Here is a 26,454-nt window from a genome sequence, read left to right on the forward strand (position 1 = left end):
TAAATATATCTGTCATGGATATTCTCAAGGAGTGGACATGGCAGGGATGCACATGTTCAGTATACTAGATATTGCAAAATAATTTTCCAAAGCAGTTATACCAGTTCATTTTCCCACCAACACAGTGTATAAAAGTTACAATTACTCCACATCTTTACCCACTTGATATTGCCTCTTTTTCATTCTAGTCATTTTGGTAGGTATGTAATAGTGATTTAATTAAAACTGTGGTTTAATTGTCACTTTCCTTGGGGCTAATAAAGTGAAGCAACTTTTCATTAGCTTCTTGGCCATTTGGATTTCCTTTGGGAACTACATTTTTTAATCTTTTGACATTTTTTATTGAGTCGTTATCTGGCATTCACTAATATTTTAAAATTCTTTATGTATTGTAGATATTAGCTTTTTGTTGAATATTTGTATTGAGAATATTTTCAATCTATTGCTTCCTTCTTTACTCTCTGAATGTCTTTCAATAAATAGAAGTTCTTAATTTCATTGCAATTTATTGATAACTTCCTTTTTAGTGCTGTTTTTGTCCTATTTATGTGATCTTTGTATACCCAAGATCATAAAAATAATCTCTCATGTTTTTTTCCACAGTTTTATTGTTTTACCTTTCAAGTTTAGAGCTATAATTCCTTTAAAACTCATTTTTTAAGTACCAAATGACCCTTAAGGAAGTTGTATGATATAAACAAAAAGAGCTTAGACTCTAAAGTCAGACAAATCTATAGAATAATAACACATATGAAAATGCATGCCCAAGGATACAAAAAGCATTGTTTCTTGGAAACAATGATGATGCAAATCTAATTTTAAATGATGATGTAAATTTAATTTTATTGACATGAAAAAATGTTGAGTGAAAAGAGTGGGCTATGTAGAACATAAAGAATTTACACAAGTTTTATGCACAAATATTTATTAAAAAATAAATTTAGAGTATTATCATGAAGGGTATTCAGTCACAGTTTAACAGCATATCTGTGAACCTTGGAATTTCTTGTAATTTTTACTTCTTCTTTGAACTTTTCTATATTGTTTGAATTTTTCAGTGAAGGATTTTTTAATGAACATTTCAAAATAAACATGAAAAATTATTTTTATTAAAATACAAACAAGTACATAGAAGAAAAAGGTCATCCAGAGACAACCACAATAATCACTTGGATTTTTTCATTCAATCTTTTTTCTTGACATACATAAGTATCTGGTTCATCCTTTAATAAAAATTGTAATTTCTACTTAATTAGACTTCTGAATCTGGTATAAGTTTGCCCTGAGGGAGAGGGAGGCTTTAACCTAGGAATTCCTTGTGTCTTATAGATTTATTTCTGTAATGAAGAATAATAATTTATGATAAAAGATATGGCTTTTAAGCTTTATCTCCATGCTGTTACAAAAGAAGGAATCAATACCTCCACATTTTTGCATATTTATTATTGGAGCCAGTCAGTTTAGCTGTATGTACTTTGCCTTCCTGTCAAAATATGACTTAATATGTAATATGTCAGTCCTCTGCAAATTTTTCTCTCGTGAGTCTGTATATGTTGTTTCATTACCCCATAGCTTCTAGTGAATAGAAGGGTCACAGGCATCCTATTGTAATTGTATGTGTTTGTTTTTCTGTTAAGAACCCTGTAAGAATCTTGATTTATTCCTTCAAACATTTTGGCAAATTTGTCTATTCATTAATTAGTATCTAGATGTACTTTTACTGTGGAAAATTCCTCAACTTCATACTTGCTTTTCTCTTTCTCTCTCCTACTGCAAGATAATTTTTTTAAATTATGCCTTTTATTATTGATTCTATTCTGTGTGATTTTTTTCTCTTATGTTGGATCTCTGCTGTTGCCTAGAGTCTCTCTGATTTCCAGGTCAGCCATTTATTCTCTAATTTTCTGCTCTAGGAATTTCCTTCATTCAGAAAAATGTTAAGCTATTCTTCAATTTACAGATTTGTTTTCCTAAATTTTCTATTTTGTTATTTACTGTTCCTAGTATTTTTTTTTAATAAGGTATTGGTTTTTGAAAATGTAATCAATGTACATCATTAAAACAGTCAGTACATAAAACATTATTTGTAAAGTTTTTCTTTGAGACCTGATGAGAATTCTTCCCCAAATAGGATCACTGTTTCCAGTTTCTTGTGTACTTTCATAAATGTTCCAAGTGTACAAATGCTTGAATGTACATATTTTTATTTTTTACACAAGTGGTAATATATCATCTCTATTCTAATGCACCTTGCTATTTTACTTAACCATGTAACTTGGGACTCATACTATATTAACACATTTAGGTCTACCTCATTTTGTTTTTAATTTTATTACCTTCAAAGAAATAAATGTATAAAACATTTCCATATCATTAAATAATTAGATTAATTTTAGTATTTTGCTAAGGTACATAACTCTGAACATATACTTTTTGTTTACCATGTGCACATATATTTAAAAGTGGAATTCTTAGAAGTAAAATTATCAAAAGATTTGTCATTTAAAATTTTGACATACATTGCCAATTTTTCCCTAATATGAAAAATAACATAGTTTCTGTTTTTCAATCTGATAAATACCATCTCATCAAATTTTTTTAAATATGAATGAAAATGTGCATTTTCACATGTGTAAGGACCATTGTCTTTTTATTAAAGAGAACTCCCAAAGAAATTATCAATAAAATAAAATAAAATTATCAGGAATAATAAAATTAAAAGTAATCAAATATTCAGAATGTTTTGATCACTTCCACCTAACTTACAAAGTAAGCAATTTTTTCACCTTTGTTCATGACTTATCAATTATTTCCCATTTTCTTTATAAGTGATAAAGAGATTATAGCAACTCAGGAAGCTGAGGGAAAAAGTTAGTTAAGTTTATATCTACCAAAAAGAGAAATCCCTACCTTTTACAATGTATGTTGTAAATAATTTTATTTAAAATAAGAATCTAAGCTACTGGTTACATTTAAATAAGTAATGAGAAAATGCACAGGAAACTATAAGGTGTGAAATCCATAAATATTTAAGTCTTTTAAGAAAAAGCTAAAAGCATAAAAAAAAGTAGAAGCCATGAAAGTAACATACTTCTGAGAAATACATGAAACTAATTATTTGAAAGTGGTTTATAAGAGCTATGTGTACATGGAAGGAAATTATATTTATATTTTATTGACAATTCTTAATTAAGATTTTATTGATGAAAACAGGGCCCATTATTTTAATGCAGAAAATTAAGCCTACCTTTTAAGACACAGCAGAGACCTTTTCCCACATGAAGCTATAAAACAGCAAACTTCTAAAACAAATCCAATGTCGAACAGGTCCTCTGCCAGTCTGATTGATGGCCCACTCTATTTTCAGCAGAAGTGAGGCAAAATAAAGGAGTAAACATGGCAAAAAGAGTTGTTTACATTCTTTTATCTATCTATCTATCCATTCCTCTATCCATCAATGGTTCTAACCAGACACGGTAGGGTGAGAAATCAAAATTTTAGGAAGGTGTTGTATGTGTTCTTAAAGAGCTTATCTAGGAAGGGAAGAGATGAGAGGCATGTCGTTATGCAATGTTAAGCCGCAGAACCAAGATCAGAGCCCATGCCTCTTCACTTCTGCCTCAGTCGTCACTGTTACCACTCAGGGCCCACCTGTCTCATTCATCATTGCTCGTTCTTCTGCAGTAGCTTCTTCTGTGCACCTCCTGCTTCTGTTTTTGCCTCCCTATAATCTCTTCTTCAGACAGCAACCAAAGTGATGTTTTACAAAGTAAATTAGACCAAAATTCCCCAGTGATATACGTATAATAACTCAGGAGTTGTGGTCCTTGTCATAGACTACAAGATCCTAGGTGACCTGGCCTTGGCTTCTCTCTGAAATCAGTTCTTACCGCTCTTGCTCACTGACTCATCTTCAGCCTCATTGGCCTCCTTGCATCTCTTTGAACTTGCTAAGCTCACTGTATTGTTGAGGGCCACTTCATGTGCTGTATTTTCTACCTGAAATGCTCTTCCAGGAGTTGACTGCATGCTTGGCTCTCTGACTTCACTCAGCTCTGCTTCCTGTCAGCTCATGGGAGATCTTTCTCGAATGCCCTATTGAAAAACCTACTCCCTTACTCTGCATTATTTTTTCCTAATTTCTACTTTAACATTTACCAATACCTCACATTATATTAAATGGTTTTTATTGTCTCCCTCTTCTCACCAGGAATAAATTCAAAGATGACAGAAACACTCTTTTCTTCTTTGCTGTATGCTCACTATATAGAATAGTACCTGGTTCATAGTGGGTAATCAATAGATATAAGTTGGCTAAATGAATGAAATCCACATTTCAGTCCCTCATTCTAGCACTCACAGAAACACTCTGTAGTACATCTATTGCCAGAACTCTGGGTAAAAATATAATGTAAGTAAAGCGTATTTTTGTTGCATTTTTTATACCCTTGCTTCATGAGTTGTCAGTTAATGACAACAGCTTATTTGGATACCAATATTTTACCATTATGTTCCAGACTATTGGGCATCTCTATCTTTTTGAACACTCTTTCCCATTTAATAGCTTTTTTTTTTTTTTTTTACCTTATAACTATCCATCTCTAGTTTCCTAGGACCACATTATGTGGATCCGCCTTCATACTGCTTCTTGATTTTCCAAGGTCTGTGGCTCAGACAAGCTTTGTAGCATTCTTCCAAGTCATACCATGAAATGGTATATCTTTCTTCTGGGTGTTATGGGACAGTAGCTCCAGTTTTTTGCTTGGCCACAAAATACTTCACAAATGTAGGAGTTGGTATCACAGATGAAGATTATAGGGAAATTTTTAGGTTGTACTGTTTAATTCTGGCAAAGAAAAATTTAAAGTCATAAAACATGATGAATTGTACAGCTCACTTGTGAATGACTATTTTTATCCAGAAATAGAAGAAGTTTAAGTTTTTGGTGACACAGAAAGGGGTTCAAACAGTTTTGGTTCCAATGGAAAAAAAAATAGTCCTACTCTAAAACCACCAGTCTAGGTTTGTGGGTTATAGATCTATACCAGAATTCTAAGCAGATGTATCAGAGAATATGTCTGTAAAGTATGCCTGACCCCATACTTCTTGGTTTAAAGAACTCAGGGGGCCTGGATTCATTCTGGGATGTTTCTGAGAGATTGGTTGTAATGGTAAGTAGGACTGCCAGCTACTCCTCTCAAGGGTAAAACTGCTCTGGCATCAGTTCAGTGGTCATAGAGTAAGGCAATGTTTTATTAATTTGCTTGGCTTCTTTTTTCTAGTGTTTTTCCAGGACTTAGTTATCAAAAATGTGTCATAAAAGAAACTTCAATATTGCTTTTCTTACCCTATAAAAATTCATGATATTTGTTCCTTCATAGTCATTAATTTTTTAAGAAAGTTGTATACAATAGTATATTATTGTGGGTAGTTTTTCTTTTCTTTCTTGTTTGCTGATTTTTCTTTCTGTAAGTTTCACATTGGTCCAAATTCCTTTTTGCTCACATGTTATGTATAATCATTTATTTTTTTAATTTTTATTTCATTTCTCCAAGCTTTATACCTTGTTAATACCATAGCTTACTTTGGCTGCCATAATTTTAGGTCCTTTCTTATCCTAATGATGTGCTGATATTATAAGACCTTTATAGAATTGCTGTAAAATGGAAAATCATAACTCTTATTCTTTTTTTGTTTACTTCTAGTTACATGGCTTAGCTCTCAGTGTAGCAGAACGAGCCCATGATCACCATCTATATACTGTTAATATGAATGTATGATCATCTTTGTTCATATGTGTGTATCATTTACCCAAAAGTTCTAGGTAATAAGGTTTTTTGTTTGCAAGAACATAATATCTCACAAAACATCAGTGCATAAGGCTTCTAATACTGGGTTTTTATTTGATATTCCTTCCAGAACTTCCAGATCACTGCCTTCTAGATATAGAGCAGACTATTAAACACTCAGACAGATGTTTGAGATGGTCCTACAAAACTGTGTGCTTCTAACTAAAGGACAACATAGGGTGGTTATGCAATAAAATGAGACCACAAATGAAGGACCAAAAACTGACACTGTGATGATTTATGGCAGCCAACTTGTTTTATTCCAGGGATGCAAAATTGGTTGAACAAAAATTAACTAATGTGATATGCCAAATTAAGAGAATAAAAAATTAAAATCCATGATCATCTCAATAGATGTATAAAAGGCATTTGAGAAAATTCAATATTCTTTCATGATAAAATCTCTTAACCAACTAGGTATAGGTATATTATAAACATAATAAAAGCCATATACAACAAGCCCAAAGCTATTATCACACTTAATGGTGAAAGCTGAAAGATTTTCCTCTAAGATCAGGAGCAAGATAAGGATGCTCACTTCTATTCAATGTGATATTAGAAGTTCTAGTCAGAGCAATTAGGCAAGGAAAAAAACATTATTTCTTCATGGTATTAGAATTATATAAGGAGTTATTTTAGCTGCCCTTCTAAACAACTTGGAGACATGAACAGTGCCTAGATCAGACTCTTGTACAATTTTAATGAAGCATTGTTATTCTGGTATTAAAATATTCATATTTCTCATTTAAGTTCTGATTAAATTTTGTTCAAAATTATCACACTTCTGTTTAGAAAACTAATTAAATGTTTTCTTTTGTAAAAGTAATGAGCTAGTTAAATCTTTGTTGCCAAAATTAAAAATGTAGGAGAATTAATGGCTACATAAACTCCAGAAGTCATTCATATTCTATGAGATAAATGCAAATTTGTCAATGTAGTCTACCCCTAAGCAGAAGATAATTTAGGTAGAATTAAAGATGATTTAGACCATATTTTAATTTAATATTATAATCTTCTACGTTGATATTTGGTAGGCAGTAGTTAGGATATAACTGTAATTTATTTAAATTATCTCCTTATATAATTATACATTATGGGAGGAATACATAAGGACATGAGAAAAACAGACAGATTGATTTTGAACAGTAACAGCTCATTTTTTGAAGAATCATTTAAGTGATAATAGTAACTGCTCAGGATATAGCTTAGAGCCCACAAGTATGAAACAAGGATAATAGGAAGATTTAAAAAGTGATATTAGTCTATCCCCAACACCTATGTATTTTACTTTTATGATTATTCTTCTCTCAGGGCCTATATAGTATTTTCTTAACATGAACTTAACAAGTTTGGTTAACTAATTTTCTCTGTGATGATGGATTAATTCACAGTGTGGTCTACTGGAGGTACTCATGCTAATACACTACCACAAAGCAAGAGGACAACCTTGCTTAATGTGAATGTATGGAAATACGTGTGTGTATGTATATGGAAATTAGAAAGGGTAGTTTGGCCCTGGCTGGTGTGGTTCAGTGGATTGAGTGCTGGCCGGAAAAACACAGGGTCACTGGTTCAATTCCCAGTCAGGGCACATGCCTGGGTTGCGGGCCAGGTCACCAGCAGGGGGGGCACGCAAGAGGCAACCACACATTAATGTTTCTCTCCCTTTCTTTCTCCCTCCCTTCCCTTCTCTCTAAAAATAAATATATATTTTTTAAATATAGAGTAGTTTGGAGGTTAGTTAATAAATTAGTTAAGTGGGTCTCAATATTTAAAAATACTTTGTGATGCAACAGAATTTTAACCCCATGTAACCTAATTCCATACAATTTAGCACAGCAACATTTTGTTTATTTCTTACTTGTACAAGTAAAGTAGGCACAGTAGTCACCCCTTATCCACTAGGGAAATCCCCCAAGACCCTCAGTGGATGCCTGAAACCCCAAATAATGCCAAGCCCTGTACATGCTATGTTTTTTCTTAAGCATACATGCCTTTTTTAAATGAATCATTTCATGGCTTATCTTTAGCATGTTTGAATTGCCAGCATCACCACTCTGGCACTTTGGGGCCATTATTAAGTAAAATAATAGTTACTGAAACAGAAACACTGTGATACCACTGATGGCGATCCGAGAGCAGAGATGACTGCTAAGTGACTAGGCAGGGAGTGTATATAGTGTGAATATGCTGGACAAAGGGGATGATTCGTGTTCTAGGTGAGACGGCGCAGGACAGAGTGAGGCATCATCAAGCTATGCAGAACTTCATGCAATTTAAAATTTAGGAATTGTTTATTTCTGAAATTTTCTGTTTAATATTTCCAGACTATAGGTAACTGAAATCATGGAAAGCAAAACTGCAGATGGCAGCGGGTGGGGAGAAGTGGGGGGAGGGTTACTGTATTTCTGATTAGGCAACTCTCCTCTGAGAAGTGGCTCAAGGACCCAGACTTCTACCCTCTAGTAGCTCTGTGAGCTCCTCGTTCCTTGGAATCTTCAGCTGGATCTTCTGCAGATGGCCAGTAAATGAGGGAAGGCAGGGAAAATTTTATAAGAGGTGTTTTAGGGTAAGACTGGGACTGGCGTACATTACCTGGTCCCCAAATCCAATCATACCTGTTGCTAGGAAGGTAGGGAAATGTAGTCTGGCTGTGTGCCTGGGAGGAAAAGGACATTATTTGGGCGTTAGTTTAACGTGCCACAAAGACTGAGGTTCATGATGATTACAAAGTATTACTGAAGAATGTTTAAGTTAGATAATATTTGCTACTTAAGGACAAGTTACAGGAGCATACCCTTTTCACTTTTGTTTTCATTTTCCCTAAGGTCAAATCTACTCACCAACTAAATAAACTGAAAAACTCTTGCTGTACCAGCTGAAATGCACATGCATGTAAAGATGTCAGTACTCTTTTGTTGAATTGGCAGGATATGAAAATGGGTGATTTTAGTCTGCTGTTTCTGTCTATATAGAGCAGTAAATATCAGTTCATAATGCATTTGAAAAGGGAGAAAAAGTAATTGCTATAGGTGTGAAAGCAATTCTGTAAGGAGAAAACTATTAGTACTTCTTCCAAATATTTTTTTCCAGCAAAGGGAATGGTAAAACCCTGATAGTTTGAGTTATCACAGCAATTTTCAACCTTTTTATTTTATGACACACATAAACTAATTGCTAAAATTCTGTGGCACACCAAAAAATACATTATATTTGTTGCCGATCTGACAAAAAATAGGTATAATTTTGATTCATTTACATTGGACGGCTATTGTTTTGTTGGCTGTTGTCATTTTCTAATTTGACAGTCTAAAGGAAAAGAGGTCGGTGCCCCTGACTAAATAGTCAGGTATTGATTGAATGCCTTAAAATTTCTTGCGGCACACAGGTTGAGAATTGCTGAGTTATCATATCAGGTGTATTCTTCGGAACTAGAACTGATGGTCTCTAATTAGAGCAAAACCAGATTCATCTTTTAAAAATATAATTGGTATCTTTCCTATGTCCTTTCCCATATCAATCCATAGCGGTGAGGCTTGGGATTTGGGGGGGAAGGGGGTGTGGCCTGGCTAATGTGTGGCTACAGAACATTAGACTTATAAAAGTGTTTCTTTCCTGGAACTGTGCAAATGTAGAGAGCCTGCAGAGTCCTCAAGAATGGGTTTGGGGAGGTCTGTAAGTTCTGAGCAGAGTGCCCAAATAAGAAGAAAGGAAAGACATCTGCAATTACGGAAAACTAAAGTGAAGTGTAAATGGGTTTAGCAAATAAACATAAAGTCTTGCCTGAAAAACTGCTCACAGTTGGCTTTTCCCTGCTTCCTACAGTATAGAGGCGACTTCATTGCAAGGGGCAGAAACTGTGAACCTTTTGTTTTATGGCGCAGCATCAGTTTAAGTTTCTCTCAAACCCACTATTAAAACATAGTTACAGAATTTCACAAAGAGATACATATATATTAAGTAGTATTTCTTATAAATTAGAAATCAGGTCTTATGTAACATGTGTCCTCTTACTCAAGTCCTACTTTGTGCACTAAGCCACTAACAGCAAATCATTTCTAAGTTGAAGTGTTCACTGAAAGCACAAAGTTGGGCTAAATCCACCTTCTTCAATAGACCACATCCTCCTGTATATGTCAAATCATGGCACATGGCACATGGCACATGCCATATTGTTACATGTTACCCTTCCTCCTAAAGCTCTGTGCATGTGGTTCCTTCATTTTTATATCCCCAGGATATCACATGTGACCTGGCACAAGATACATGCTCAATAAATATTTTTGGCATATGATGAAACTGGCTTACCCTTTCCTTCAGGATTCAGTTAAGGTGCAAACACTCTGTGAAGAGGTAACACATTAAGTGGGGCTCCCCCCTAACATTTGCAAAGGCAAAGACACAAGTGGAAGCCCATATGCCGTGAACCTAACTATATGTGATTTCTAAATGAAGCCAGTAAACTATTATATAAAATATGTTCTGTGTTGTATTTCAACAAATACATTTACTTTCATATCAATATGATATTTTTTCATAAAACATGTATTTCACCTTTATTTCAGCAAAATTACTAATTATGCTTTTATGATAAAACATTTGAAAAATTTTGTGTCCTACCTACAGTGTGACAAATAATACATTTTCCAAGTTACATTATATCTATTCTATTTAATTTTTTCTTTTTAAAAAATTTAAGCATACCTTGTCATTGAATTTTTTTCTATTTTAAATTTTTTGCTGAGGTTCACTTTTCTTTTCCTCTCCAAATCCAGCTTACACACATTCTTAATATTTAAAGAATTTTTAAAAATCATTGTATTTTAAATGGACATGATTTGAATATGTGTTTTATTTTTTAAATGTAATTTAAAATAAACTATAAATGCAAAAGTAAAAGTTTTAAGTTACTTCCATGTGCTTTCAGGTATAGTTCATAAATAGTTTTCAGCAAGTTATTGCCTTCTGGTATATTAAAAATAGTTATTAAAATGAAGACAGGATTGCAAGTAATATTTTATGTAAATGTGTATGTGAATTTTTTGCATAAAGTTAAAATGTAATGAGTTAAATTGCATTCATATATATTTCAAAAATAATATTGACAATTCCAGCATTTAATAGCAATCTAGTTGGCAAAGAATCAATGTCAGGCTTTATGTATATTATATCTGGAACTAATCATATACATACAAACTTTGAGAGTAATATGAATCATTTAATATTTAAAATACTCCCCAGGCAACATGTGCACCTGTTTTGCATGCTGCATTGATTCATGAGTACCTTCAAATGCATGCATTAGAGCCAAACAAAACGGGCATTGTAAATACTTGAAAATAATACATTGTTATGTAATAGTCTATTGTATTTATGCTATTCAAAGAAAGCACCTGATGAGTTTGTCTTTTTCTTACTCAAATGCTTCCGTGGTTCAAATTCCTTCCCATACTCCAAAGCAGTATCTGTTCTGTTGTCAGCCATGGCGATCTGCAAACCTTGGTTTCACTCCATCAGAGTCACCCTTTGTTTCCAAGATAGAGAACAGAAGACAGTCCACAGTGCTTCTCCTGGGCTTAGAGGGCAGTAATCAGAAGAGTAGGGGTGGTGTTAGTCACAAGACCAGACGTTTCAAGTTCCGACTCACTCTGTGCCAGCACCGGATGTGGGATCCTGAGTGACAGAAGCTATTTAATCTTTGAATCTGTATTTGTGATAAGTTGAGAGCCTTCTTAATGTGTAGTTTCCAGAGCAAGAATCTTCCCTTGCCTGGGTTTCAGGGTTGTATTGCATTAAATTCTTACCTGTGACTTTATCAGATAAATATTTCCTCTTAAGGTGTGGAAGGAAGGACACTAGACGTCAGAAGGGGAAGGGGCAGGGGGAGAGCCAACACTGAAAGGGGGAAAGGTGGAAATGAATTTGGAGGAAGTTGAAGCAAACCACCACCCTGTTCATAATTTTGTGTGGGAGTTTGTTCTAGAACTCGTTTATTACTCTTGTTTCTGTGTGTGTTCTCTCTCTTTCTCTCTTAGTTCTACAGGTCGTTCTGAAATAACCATTGTTTAGGTAATTTGAAAATATTCTATTTGGGGTTTTGTTTCTTCTTGTGCTTATCATTTAAATTTAAGTCTCTCTATAGTCAAGCCTTGAGAAGAAAAAGTGTCCTCAATTTGTTCATAACAATATGATTAGTTTCTTCATTTAGTATTTTTTAGCCTGGAATATAAAGTATAGAATGTTTCTGCTATAAATCAATGTTCTTAACTACCAGAGCTTCTCAGACGGCTTTCAACCTGAATATAGTTAGGGATATTTTGGGGTTTGTTGTGTCTACTTGTAGCCACTATTGTCCAAGGTAGTAATGTTGGAGGGTGGGGGAGAAAAGGAAGCAGAGATAAATATGTTTCGTAATATCATTTCTCTCCATCCCCAATATTGTATTTATAGATCAAAATAACTGTTTTAAGCTATACTTTTAGAGCAAGAGAAAAAAATATCATATATTAGGAAATTCTGCTAAATAATATAAAAAAGCCATAGAGTGTAAAATAATTTTAGCTATACTTAAAAGGTGAAGAAGAAATAAACTGGATTAGAAGTTAGATATATTTCCTTTTCCACTATCTTAATGTTTTAAGTGTTAAATATTCATGTCAAAAATGTGATCTACTCATTCACATTTACAGTGTTAATCAGGGATTATGTCTCCTAGTTTAATTCATGTTTTATTCATGCTTACAGTTTTTATTCTTTCTGGCACTTTCATCAGGCCAAAAGTAGTCAACATATGAGAGCTTGCAGATAAATAGAAAGAAAAAAAAATGTCAGAGTTCTCACCTTTTTCCGAATGACACATTAGACATTCAAGTTATTTCTCATTACTGGTTGACCTATTCCACATAGAATTTATTATGATTTTTACATTTTGTGAAATTTCAGGCCTGTCTTTAGCAATTCACTTTGTCTATATCAAATACACTATTTTCTTCCTTTTTGAAATACTGCTAATAAAAGTAGATTGAAACAGAGCAGCATTGTTGGCAAACCAAATTTTATTAAGTGTTTGATTTTATCTGTTATAGAACATGAAAAGCAGCGGTTATGCAAGAGTACTGATTATATGAATTTGCATTTCAAAGTGAAATGGTTTTATAATGAATATGTGCGAGAACTTCCTGCCTTCAAGGATGCCGTTCCTGAATACTCCTTGTAAGTAATGATTTTCAACCCCAAGTCTGTTCTCAATTAAAAGTCCCATAAACTTACACTTGAATTATGCAGCCCTAAATTTGCTTCATGTAGTCTTCATTTGCATGCAGACATGTCTATTATAAAATTAAAATTAAATGTTTACATGTCTTTGGCAACCATATTTAATTGTGTTGCATTTTTCAAGTATGTCTTATTTGGATATTCAAGTCAAAAAGAAAGGAATATATCATAGGCTGTGGATCAAAGGATGAGATTATTTTCTGAAAAAGTGCTTGAACTCAGATTTTCTTGGTAAAATGAGAGCACTTGTACAAAGTTGGGCAAAAGTAAATTTACATTTGTTTCTATGGAAAATAATACAGTAATTAATAAATGATAACACAACAGACAAACTGTGTTTTGCATACTCACAATTGTAAGCCTGCTTTTGTCCACCCTCTGTATTGAGCTATACAATCAGATTGTTTTTCTCTAATTCAAACTGAAAAATGTCTTAGAAATTATATTCCTACAATTGAAATCATTATTAAACAGGTAACATTTTTATAAACTATCTCTAACAAATACATTACCCAATCAGACTTGTAATATTCTGCATTGGTATTTATCAGAATTCTATTTTACTCTGTTAAAGTGTGGGGGGGGGCGGTCCATATGCCAGGTACTGTGCAAAGTGCAATAAAGTTTATTTTTTGAGACAGAATATAGAATGTATTTTATGTAACAGTTTATTAGCTTGATTAAAAAGCATATATACTTAGGTCTATGGTATGTGGACCTCCACTTATGCTTTTGTTTTTGCAAATGTGAGGGGTGAGCCCAACTTAATGTATTACTTCTTCCAAGAGTATTTATACAATACATTAACTGAATCTTAAAGGGGGAGATAATCCAGTTCCATCAAATACCAAAATGCTTATTGAGCATGTATCTTGTGCCAGGTCACCTATGAGATACTGGGGATATAAAAATGAAGGATCCATGTGCACAGAGCTTCATGAGAAAGGGTAACATGTAACAATATGGCATGTGCCATGGGCTACAATTTGAAATGTACAGGGGGATGTGATCTTTTGAAGGGGGTGGACTTAGCCCAACTTTGTGCATTCGGTGAAAAATTCAATAGAGAAATGGTTTGCTGTTAGTGGTTTAGTGCAAGGCATTTGTGAAACAAATTATAGAAATTTAATATACAAAAAAATTGGATCTCCCAAAAATAAAAAATAATAGTATCAGAGCAATGTTTTAAAAGATATTAGGTATGAATTTTGTAAAACTGATAAAAAATCATGAAGCACAATTCAAAAATTTCTATAAATCCTAAGCAGGATAAATGCAAGGAATACTACCTGTAGGTACATCATAGAAAATTGATTAAAACAAAAAGAAGAAAACCTTTAAATATATTGGGTCAAAGAAGAAAAAACACTACCAGAGCCACAATACTGTTGGCTGACTGTTCAATAAAGGTGATCATAAACAGAATATAATGCACTATTTTTTAAGTGCTGGGTAAAAGCTATCAACTTAAAATTCTACAAATATTAAAAATATCCTTCAAAAAAAAAAACCTAAATAAAGAATGGACCTGAGAAACTGAAAGAACCCACTTCCAGCCAACCCTCAACAAAAATATGTACTGTGAACCATGCTTCATAATGAAGGAAAATAACACAAGGTAAAATTACAGTAATGCAGTAAAGAATAAAAAACATTGATTTTGTAGAATAAAATATACATAGAAAGAGACAGAGAATGAAGGTATAAGAAAAGGGGGGTATTTAATAAAGTAAGCTAAAGGTCTCTGAGGAAGCAGACTTAGAAAAAGTGAATGAGAAGAGATTTGGGGTATTAAATTACTCCCATTTAAGAACAGAGCAGTGTTCATTGTTATGTGCATATGACATCTTTGATAGTCTGTAACATTAATTTTTTAGGTGGTTTGAACCTTTTGTCATGCAGTGGCTAGATGAAAATGAGGATGTGTCAATGGAGTTTCTTCATGGAGCACTGGAAAGAGACAAAAAGGATGGCGTGAGTTTAAATTAAGTTGTTTCTTGTCAAAATTTATTCACACTGCTCATCTTTAAGTTAACAGAAATTATTAGGCTCATTGTTATTTATTAAGGCTTATTTTAATCCTCTAATACCAAAAATAAATTTAAAACACAACTTAAGAAGTCTGGTAAGAACCCTAAGGAATTGCTTAAATAAAAAAATAAATTTTTAAAAAATCAATCACCCTTTTCTCCCATGATTCTTTACTTATTGAATTAGTCAGAACTTCAAGTTTAGCAGACTTGTACAAAACTCCTTTGTGGTCCTGTAACCTTTCCAGGTGCCAAGATTAGGAGCAGACACACTCCCAGAGCCTCTGAAGCAACTCAAAAGTCTTGAGCCACAATCTGCTGGCTAAATCATCCTAATACCTATGGGGAATGAGAAATAAACAAACTAACTAAAATAGTTGCTCAATTCAGCAATGGAGAAACCAGTAATAGCCGCCTGCCCCTTGATCTTAGTTCCACTACATCATCCAGGAAAGGAGATAAATGATTTTAAAATGAATAGGCAGTTTATTACTAGAAAATGAAGTTACATGATATGAAAGTCCATGATATAGGAGATTCAGTTGTTTACATGAAATAATGAAGACTGTTTCCACAGTGCTGCTTGCATGTTTAATGTGATGCTTTCACCTTCTCCCCTCAGTTCCAGCAGACCTCTGATCATGCCCTCTTCTCTTGTTCCGTGGTTGATGTCTTTGCTCAGCTTAATCAGAGCTTTGAGATTATTAAGAAACTGGAATGCCCTAACCCTGAAGCATTATCTCACTTAATGAGAAGATTTGCAAAGGTAGGTTAAGTGGAATGAATCTTTTCTTTGCTGGGACTATGCTATGTTATTTTTGCTTGCACGAAACCTGAACAATTCTGTTGTTTTGTAGAATGCCTCCTCCAACAACACTACCACAGTTTAATCTCTAAGGGGTTCAGTTGTTTCAGGTTTGCCATCTTTCTTTCTTCACTTTCGGTTTTTTAAATATGGCTTTATCATCTTAAAAAAAATCCATGTGTTATTCGCATTAATGGCTCACTCATTTTTAACTGAAGACACTACCATGGGTGGCCAAATTATTTCCATTTCAAATGTGCTTTAGAGCTGAAAATAAGCCTTGGCCATCACATATTCGAATTACAAGTCTTTTTTTAGCCAACACTATAGTACAATGACAAGAATATTGAATATATTGAACTTGGAGTCATGACAACAGAGCTCTGATTTCAAATCATCCACTAAATGTTGTGTGAATATAAGCAATTCCCCTGATTTTTAAAAAGTTAGTTTTCTTACTGGGCAGATTGATCTTGATCAACCAGATTCTTCTTTAGACCTCTTCCTCCTCTTAGAATCTAAGAAGGCTTACAAAGTGCATACTTTTTTGCCAAGAGTTTCAGGAGGAATATAAGGAATAAAAGATGCAATCTCTGCCTTTCAAATCATATATAAACATATATACAAGGGAGGACCCAAAAAGTAGAATTTGTTTATAAAAAATTGTGTATTTATTCTTACATCTTTAAACTTCAGTAACTTTCAAAGTACTCTCCATTTCATGCAATACACCTATTGAGACATTTTTCCACTGCTCAAAACACTTTTTGAACTCATCAACTTTGATGTTTTTTAGTGCTTCTGCCATGTTTTGTTACACCTTTTCCACATCAGCAAATCATTTCTCTTTAAGGACTTTTTTATCCAGGGAAACAAAAAAAAAAAAGAAATTTGCTCAGTGCGAGAGCAGGTGAATAGGGAGTGTGGGACATGAAAGTCATGCCATTTTTGGTCAAAAACTACTGAACACTCAGTGCAGTGTGGACAGGTGTGCTGGCAAAATCACCCATTGTGAAATGGACCCATGTATTGAAAAAGTCTTCAAAAAAAATGTACTACAGCCAAACACAGCCTCTCACAACAACACCAGCTGGTACACTGATACAGATGCATTCCTAGAATACTCACCTAGCTGGGAAGCCTGTACTACAAAGAGGCCCACCTTCCAGGTGATAATTCTGTTTTTTGGGGGGTCCCCCTTGTATATATAAAATTAAGACCCTATGACAAACTAATTAGAAGATCACATGAAAAAGGACAAAATTTGATCTCAAGTAAATGGGATTTACAGTAAGTTGAGAGGAAATAAAAGTAATAAGAGCTGAAATAGGCAGAGGTGTCATGGAAAAATGGGGTTCATTCAGCCTACAAAGATGAAGTTATTAAAGTATTCCAAGCCAAGAGATTAGTAGGAATGAAGGAAAAGGTAAAGCTAAGCTTGACTTAGAGCAAAAGCATCTGTTCTAGGAGAAGCAGTGGGAAAGTTTGGGGAAATGAAGATGAGTTCATATCTTGAAGAACTTTGCTATCCAGCTTGAGAAGTTTAGACTCTTAAGTGATTTAAGAAACACTGAACACTTGGAGATTTTTAAGCAGGGTGGTGATATGACAAATAGAATAATGTAGGGGAATGACCTGCAGTCCTATGTCTTACTGCCCTAAGGATAAATGTGGCTCCATGGGTCAATGTAGGAGGTCCTGTCTGTTCATTCAACTGCTTGCTTACTCATTGTCTCACTTGCACACTTTACTAGCCACTTTGAGAGATTATTCATAAATAAGCATAATCTCTGACCTCAGGAAACTTGTAGTGGGAGGGCCAAACCTATAAACAACTATGACAAAGTTAAATACTATAATCAGGGTAGCTCAGAGGTTGAAAAAGTCAAAAATATCTATATCTATATGTATATCTTATGTTTTGTTTTTTTCTGAGTTTTCTCTATGTTTACACATGGCAACCTTATTGTGTCCTCACATGGCGTTTTCTCTGTGCACACAACCCCTGGTGTTTCCACAAGTGACCTAATTTTCTCTTCCTATAAAGATACCAGTCAGATTGGATTACGGCCCACACAAATGGCTTTAAGAGTCACCTCTTCTAGGCTCCATCTCCAAATACAATCACATGCTGAGATACTGGAGGTTAGGGTTTCAACATAGGAATTTTGAAGGGACACAATCCAGCCCATAAAAGATGTATACATTTAACGTGCTTTTAGCCACAGACACAAACTGAAGGGTATATAACTTCATTTGCATTATCACAAAAAGTCTAAATTTGAAGTCTTTTATGAATGGAAGACTTAAGCCTGACCCTGTCATTTGCTCTGGCTCTTAGAAATGTTTAAATCTGGTTCACTAATAGATGAATTAGGAAAGGTTCCTTGTTGAAGACAGTATTTTTATCAACTGTGGTCGGACAGTTTATGCTGAGATAACAAGTCAACCAAGAAACTCTATGATTTAAAACAAAGCTTTTCTTCTGCTCACACAACATCAGATATGGACTGGGTGACCCTATAGAGGAGTCTTTATCAAAGATGAACGATGCCAGATACAAAAGTGGTAAGGAGAGATTTTAGTCAATAATATACTATTATAATAGAGAAGAGCCCAGAGTGAACTGGTGACTCAATTTTGATTTGTACAGAGGTCACTGGGCATTTTAAAGGAAGAAAGAGAAAGCAGGGGCAAGTAGGGACTGAGTAGAATCATGGTAGTGAAAAATTGTGAAAAGACAGAACAAGAGAATTGGTTCATGTGAAACCCATCTAGGTTTGCTCCTTGGTGGTTATTGAAGTTAGGTTCCTTCCTTCCCACAGAGGTGGGGAGAGAGGGACCTATCTTCAGGTGTTGGCTGCAACAGACAGTTCTTTGGAAAGCCCTGTGGTTTGGCAGGCAGGTGCTGTAAGGGTGCTAGTGTCATGATGGAGTTGTGGTCCTTACTTATGTTAGTGTTTGTTCAAGTCTTTTAGGCCAAAGTTGAGGCCTAGTTGAAAAGAGGGCATATAGGAACCTGGCTAGAGTTTGGTCAAGGAAAGAATCTTTGTCATCTCTTCCACCCTTCCTGTTTTGTGACTCGGGGGTTCTAGCTTGAGAGGTCCCAGCGAAGACAGAGCATAGGATTCATAGAAGGCAGACCGAACTGTGATTGGAAAGTTAGGACCACATTTGTTAAGTCTTGAAGAACAGGCAAAGTAGCTCAACTTCTTTAGTAGAAAATGAACAGCCAATTAAGACTTTTAGATAGACAACTTGTCAGTATAAACAGTATTACATTATGTATCTGCCATGATATATTAGAACTCTAGTCTTTATGTCTGTTAGTTATGAAGATTAAACTTCCCATTTTTAAAAATGATAGCTTTCTTGGTAGTAGCTGATTTTAGTTTCCCAGTATGTTCAAATCTATAGCCATTCTGCAAGAGACTTACTCTAAAAAATTCTCTCAGTAACTCTTTCCTTGATTAGCAGCTGAGTTTTAGGTGGATACCAAAAAAAAGAATAAAATGGGGTCATTAGGGATAGTGCTTTAAAAGTATGTCACATTCTATTCTTGGAACTGCAGGACTTGTAGTGGAAGCAGGATCATGTGAGAATTTAATAATCTCAGGGTTGATATATATAGTGACATACTATTACAATTGCCCATGATATTAGAAAAGTAAATAGAATTCACCCTCAGAATAGTCATGTAGTGGGTTATGTAAGGGCTGATTTGGGACTCTTAGGCTCTGGGCTCTAGCCCAATTCTCCAACTCTTTGTAGCTCTGGCCTTTCTCCAGGTGAACATAGCCATGTTGAGACCACTGGGGATATAATCAAATGGATTGGAGGGAAGTAAAAAGGGGTGGGAGGTCACGAAGATGGTTGTATTAGAATTGCATTCAGGAAAACACATTCTCTGAAGCAAAAAAATAATAATAATAATTAGCTCCATGTGTCACTGAGGAAATGTGAGCTTTTATTTTTAAGTATATTTTATTGATTATGCTGTTATAGTAGTTCCAATTTTTTCTGCTTTGCTCCCCTCTGCCCAGTACCCCTTTTCCCTCCAGCAATCCCATCCCCCTTAGTTCATGTCCATGGGTCATCCATATAAGTTCTTTGGCTTCATCCTTTCCTATATTATTGTTAACACCCCCCTGTCTATTTTGTATCAACCGATTATGCTTCTTATTCCCTGCACCATTTCCCCATTTTCCCCCTCTCCCCTCCCAGCTGATAACCCTCCAAATGATCCCCAAACCTATGATTCTGTTCCTATTCTGGTTTGCTTAGTAGGATTTTGTTTTTATTTTTTAGATTCAGTTGTTGATAATTATTGTCATTTTAATGTTCATAATTTTGATCTCCTTTTTCTTAAGTAAATCCCTTTGACATTTCATATAATAATGGCTTGGTGAGGATGAACCCCTTCAGCTTTACCTTGTCTGGAAAGTACTTCATCCGCTCTTCCATTTCAAATGATAGCTTTGCTGGATAGAGTAATCTTAGTTGTAGGTTGCTTTTCATCACATTGAATACTCTTGCAAGTCCCTTCCTGCAGCCTGCAAAGTGTCCTCTGAGAAATCAGCTGATAGTTCTATACGCACCCCCCTATAGGCAGCTCTCCACCTCTTTCTTGCTGCCCCCAGGACTCCATCTTTATCTTTCACCTTTGGCATCTCAATCATGATGCATCCTGGTGTGGTCCCCTCTGGGTCCAGCTTGCCTGGGACCCTCTGTGCCCCCTAGACCTGTATGTCCATCTCCTTCACAAAATTTGGGAAGTTTTCCTCATTTTTTTCAATTCTTGCTTCCTCATTCTGCACTGATTAACTGTTTTTATCTTCCTTGTGTTCCATATCATTGATTTGAACCCTGGATTCCTTCACTTCACCATTGGTTTTGTGTGAATTTTCCTTCATTTCACTTAGCATAGCCTTCACTTCTTCTCTTATGTGTTTGCTGTACTCAAGCATATCTGTCAAGCCTGTGAGCATCTTTATCAGCAGTGTTTTGAATTCTGCATCTGTTAGGTTGTCTATCTCCTCATCTGTTAGGTTGGCTATCTCCTCATCACTTAGTTCTCCCACTGGAACCTTGATACTTCTCTGTCTCCTCATTCTGACAGGCTCCTGTGTTTGTGTGCCTCTACATCCCAGGTAGGGCTGTCGCTCCTGTTACATTGTAAGAGGCGGAGCCTTAGGGATTCGTCAGTACAGGACGACCTGTTTCACCTCGTGGCGCTGTATGTGGGCGAGGGGTCCAAGAGTGCCCAGCACTCGCCCCTTTTTCAGGCACCTCTCCCACTTCTGCACCGGACTGGCGCCCCTCTAGATGCTGCCCTGGTCGTCGTTCCCAGAGTGAGTGGGTCTGTGGACATTCTAGGACCATGGGAGCCCTTTAAACAGGTGAACTCTGCTGAGACCCACAGTTTCTGCCTCTACCCCAACCCCCACTGGTCTGCACAGTCAGAAGCAATGAGGCTTCATTTTCCCCAGTGCTTGTCCCGTGAGCTACGATGTCTGGTGAGGAGCTGGAAATGCTCCGCAGGTATCCGTCCTGACTTTTTAAAACGTGTGACTGCTTTCTGCCGGCCTGCCATTGCTGCCACCACCACATCGTGTCTTCTCTGCCCCAGCTCTGCCCCTCCTCCTACCTATCTGGATGAGTATTTCTTCTTTATACCTTTGTTTGCTGGACTTCCATGCAGTTTGATTTTCTGGAACTTCTGGTTCTTTCTAGTTTTGAGGTAGTTGTATTCCTTCTTAGTTGTGGAAGGAAAATATTTTTAATCCATGGAAGTTCAATAATACCCAATTATTATCACTAGGAAATAATATAAGAATAATGAAGAACATTTGGGGGGTAAGTAGAAATTGGCAAATTTCATTGAAAAAATAAATTCTCTTTTACTGGAATGATTTTTTTTTATTATAAAAATAAAAATGAGACCCTGAAGTTAATCTAAATAGCTATGAGGTCTGTCCATAAAGTATCCAGCCATGTAATATGAAAAATAGAGGCATTTATTAAAGAAGATACAAGGAACATTGTGCATAGGACATTGATGCCTCAGTCCCCTTCAAACTAGGCACCTTGGGACCTCACACAGTTCTTCCAGTCATCATCAGCTGCCTCATCATATTTTCCTGAATCTCATCAATGGTCAGAAATCTCTTCCCTTTCAAAGGTGATTTTAGTTTTGGGAAAAACCAGAAGTCGCAGGGCACCAAATCTGGGCTGTAGGGGGCTGAGTCACCTGGGTAATTTGATGTTTTACCAAAAAAAAACGCACAAGACGTGATGCATGAACAGGTGCATTGTTATGAAGCTGCCAATCACCAGTTGCCCATAGCTGCGGCCTTCTGAATCATCCAAATAGTTTCTGCGGAGGAATGTTTAAGTTTAACACAAAATCTGATGCAGATTGATTGGTCTACTTGCTCAGTCGTGTTGAATGTGTCAGCCACACAGTGCACATGCTCACTCCAAGTGACGTCTACTACCTCCACTGACTAGTACAGTGAAGTTGTCATTGTTCACACATGCACATTCTAGTCCACTCTCCTTGGCTGCCAGGCTATATCAATGTCATACAAACTGTTCTCATTATATTGTCAAAGGCTGGACTTTTTCTGGACACACCTTGTCATATTTTGCAATTACTTCAGACTACTGGTGTTTATTTCATCAGATGTGAGCATTGGTCTTGAAACCCTATCTTTCTAGGGTTGGGCTTCTTGTATCAAAATGTACTGAAATCACATTCTCTTTCTGGGACTTATACTGATTTAAACCATCCCCTGCAGAGAAGACACATTAATGATATATTCAGATATTTTAGAAGATTTAGCATTCTAAATAGAACTTAAAGGGATGATTTATGCTTACTAAAGCATATGGAAGACTGAATAAGGAACCAAACAAATACTTTAAATTTCACAGCAGGTACATCAGGAACCATGATGAGTTGTGAAATAGCACATGGGAAGTAAATATTCCTATGGCTGTATTGCTACTCTTGATAAGTATGGGTAGTTTAATCTTAAAAAGGAGAGAGAAATGAAGTAATCGTATTTTCAGTACTACTTAAAAACAAATAAACTAACTGAATCCTGACTATAAGCCAGGCTGTTTGCCAGATGCTGGAGATACTTTGGTGAATGGGGCACACACATTCCTTATTTTCTGGGAACCTAATCTTAATTTTTAAAATTATAATGACAATTCATTGAGCACCACTGTGTACTAATTACTTTACCTATACTATCTTCCTTATTGTTTACAACACCACCATGGAATAGATGCTATTATCTTCCCTAATTTTTCAAATGACACAAAATGCTCAGGAAGTTTAAATAACTCAAATGTGGCACCCATCTAGAAATGCTACATATAGAATGCTTTTAGCCACTAAGCTATTCTACCTCCACATTCTGGTCTCATCAGAAATCAATCAGTAAATCAGAGAGCAAAACCTCACCATTTATTTTTACCCTTTGGGCCAAACTTAGGAATCTATGGGGGTTTTATCTTTGTTGAATGCATTAAAGTACAATGTGATAAAGCACTGAAGTGACATTCCTAATGTCACTTAGCAAATAAAACAAAGTATTCTTGTCATCTCTGTTTTGCTCTAATACTACGATGTTCCATGCCTAAACTGTGACTGCAAAAATGAATTTTGGACATGGGCTTTTATCTTGCTGATTATAAGAGTAAATCCCTACATAAATCTACTGGTAGTGTTGAACGGCTACTTAGCCTATCCCTAATAGTATGGCATTAGTTTAGGAGACTTTAAGTAATTGATGGCCATTCCACTAAATAGTACCAGAACCTGCATGTCAAATATTGAAGCTTGGAGATATTTGAGTCACTGTATCTCTGATCCTTTAAATACAGCAGGAGCTCTCTCTTCACTGCAACAATCCTATTAGAAGTTCATCTTATTTAATCTGGAGCTCTTTGAATGGCAGTTTCTTTGCTCTCCACTGCATGACTATCTCTTCATTTAAACTCTTACTATAAAACATGATGTAAATAGTCCCTGGTAGGCTATCTGTTGTCTCTCTCTCTCAATGCCATCATCACTTTTGAACTCCAATAGCCCCCCAAAGATGAAATAGTGACCTAAGTTCACAAATTCAAAAGTGCTACCTTTTGGGCTTTACTAAGTACTCCTTCCATCAACAGGTTCTCTCTAAAGAGTTGCTTCCACCCAGTTATGATTAGTTAGAACAATAGTTCTTAAGCATCAGCTTGTATTAGTATCACCTGAAGACTTTTTAAAAAATAGATTGCTGAACCAAAACCCCAGAATTGCTGACTATAATATGCAGTAGAATCAGAGAATTTGCATTTCCCAGGAGTTGCAGGTAATGCTAATGTTGCTTCTGGAGACATGACTTAGACATGTCTTAAGTAACTAACTACTTACTTGTATTAATTAAAGAACTAATATATTACTAATATTAAGTACTCAGTAGTATTAACTAAAGAATTAATATAGTGATTTACTTTAGTGAATAAATTAGAGTGATATTGAAGTTGCTCCTAAAATCTATATGTACATTGTCATTCAGGTATATTTCATATGTCAGTAAAAAAATGAATGTTATTACAGCCAGTGCACCCACAGCTCTTATGGGCACAGCCTACATGGCCGAGCACTTTTCTTTACTCACAACCCATCTTGACTTGCTAACCACTGGCATTTTCAGGCAAGTCGGTGTGAGACCTTAAGCTCAGTTGTCTCCCAGCAGGAATCGAAGGGACCAAGGTTTTTTAATGAAGTAAAGTAAAGCATTAGACCCTTTGAGGATACCATGATGATGATCAGAGATGGATGTTTGGATTCCCTGCCCAAACTTTATCTTGAACAACTGATAATGTCTGTGTTGCAAAAAGCTCCCAAAGTCAGGCTTTTGTTTGTTTGTTTTGCAATTTAGTGAAATGATTCCTACAGTTTATACTGTCATTAGAATCTGTAAATTGAGAGTCATGTTCATATGCATGAGTGAATTAGAGGTCCTTAGGTAAGTCCCAAAATAATGTTCAACATTATGTCTAAAGTAAAATTTGAACAGCTGCATTTGAAAGATACTGAAGATCAGCCATCTGTTTTCCTAGATTTATTGGCTGGCTGCTTGATAAGATTTTATATTTTCCATGGCTGATTTTCTGTTTAAACTGACACATACTATCATTTTAGTTAGTACTTCCTCAGAGTATTGATTTTCTTTCTGCATGTTATCCCTAATTTCAGGTTTTCATCATCATCTTAAAAGTCCATAAAACAAGTTCATAGTCACAGTTGGTTAATTCATTTTGTAGATTAAACATGTCTCCTTCCATTTAACTCCTTGGAGTGCCTCCTTGAGTTGATTTTAAGCTACAAAGAAAATTAAGATGAATATATTTTAGAAAAAGAAAACAAAAGCTTTTTGTGTCCTTGTTTTTTCTATGAAAAGGGATGGCATATATCTACTGTTATTCTCTCTTCTAAGAAAATCACATCCACATTTGACTTATGGTAATTTCAAGCTATTTAATTAAAAGCAGTAGCTTGCAAACTCATCAATACTTTTTAAAGTAATTGAAATAAAATGTAATGCAGTTTGTTTGTTTCTCTTGTTTTGCATAATTAATGGAAGCACAGGGCATCCTTACGCTCAGAAATAGTTATTAGATGGAGAAGGAAAATGCAGAATTAGGATGAAACTCACAGAAAGATGGGAAATGTTAGGCAACATTTTTAACAAATGCATCAACAAATACTGTAAATTAAGGTAATGTATACAGATATCATGATACAGCAAAAGCCAGAGATTTATGTTTTAAGTGGTCCTCTTTGATATTAATCAGTAAGGCGCCTTGTCATAGGAAATTATTTAAAATATGTATTGCTAAGTGACATGTATGAAAATACTCTGACCCTACTTAGAATAAGGCATTTAGGAACAGTGGAGAAAGTTGAGAAAATGACCACTACAAATAATTTTGGCATGATATATGTGTGTGCAAGGGTGGTAACTAGAAACACAAGAGATTATTCAAAGCATAAGGTGTCATTTATTCAGAAAAAAAAAAGGGAAACAGCAGTAAGGGTCATTAGTATACAAGCACAGAGAAGGTTGCTACAAAAATAGTTGGTATATCTTCAGAGTATTTAGTAAAGTTAGAAATAAAGAATTTTGTGGTGGAGCATATTGTATTAAAATGGAATTAATCCACTTCCAATCAAGATGAAGGCATAGGTAGACATGCTTTTCCACCTCATGCAGCCACGAGAAGAATAACAACTAACCTCAAAACAAAAAACAAACAAACAAAAAAAAAAAAAAAAAACACCCAGAACTGCCAGAAAATTGAATTGTATAGAAATCTGACAACCAAGGATTTAAAGAAGCCATATTCATCCAGATGGGTAGGAGGGGCAGAGTCATGGAGGCAGGGCAGAAAGGTCAGTCGTTGTGGGGCACAGAGAGGCAGTGATGGATAA

The 26,454-nt window shown here is 35.3% G+C and overlaps 1 protein-coding gene across 1 annotated transcript in view; it reads left to right on the top strand.

Moving 5' to 3' along the window:
• The window catches only part of UNC13C (unc-13 homolog C), a 496,691-nt gene that overhangs the window by 365,428 nt on the left and 104,809 nt on the right, over window positions 1-26,454 (top strand). The window contains exons 19-21 of the mRNA XM_090270625.1: window positions 12,935-13,061; window positions 15,002-15,098; window positions 15,777-15,920. Coding sequence (XP_090126751.1) covers window positions 12,935-13,061; window positions 15,002-15,098; window positions 15,777-15,920 — 368 coding nt within the window. The remainder of the gene's footprint in view (window positions 1-12,934; window positions 13,062-15,001; window positions 15,099-15,776; window positions 15,921-26,454) is intronic.

The sequence above is a fragment of the Furipterus horrens genome, unplaced genomic scaffold (assembly GCF_987537825.1).
Source record: "Furipterus horrens unplaced genomic scaffold, mFurHor1.1.pri manual_scaffold_3, whole genome shotgun sequence".
Taxonomy (NCBI): domain Eukaryota; kingdom Metazoa; phylum Chordata; class Mammalia; order Chiroptera; family Furipteridae; genus Furipterus; species Furipterus horrens.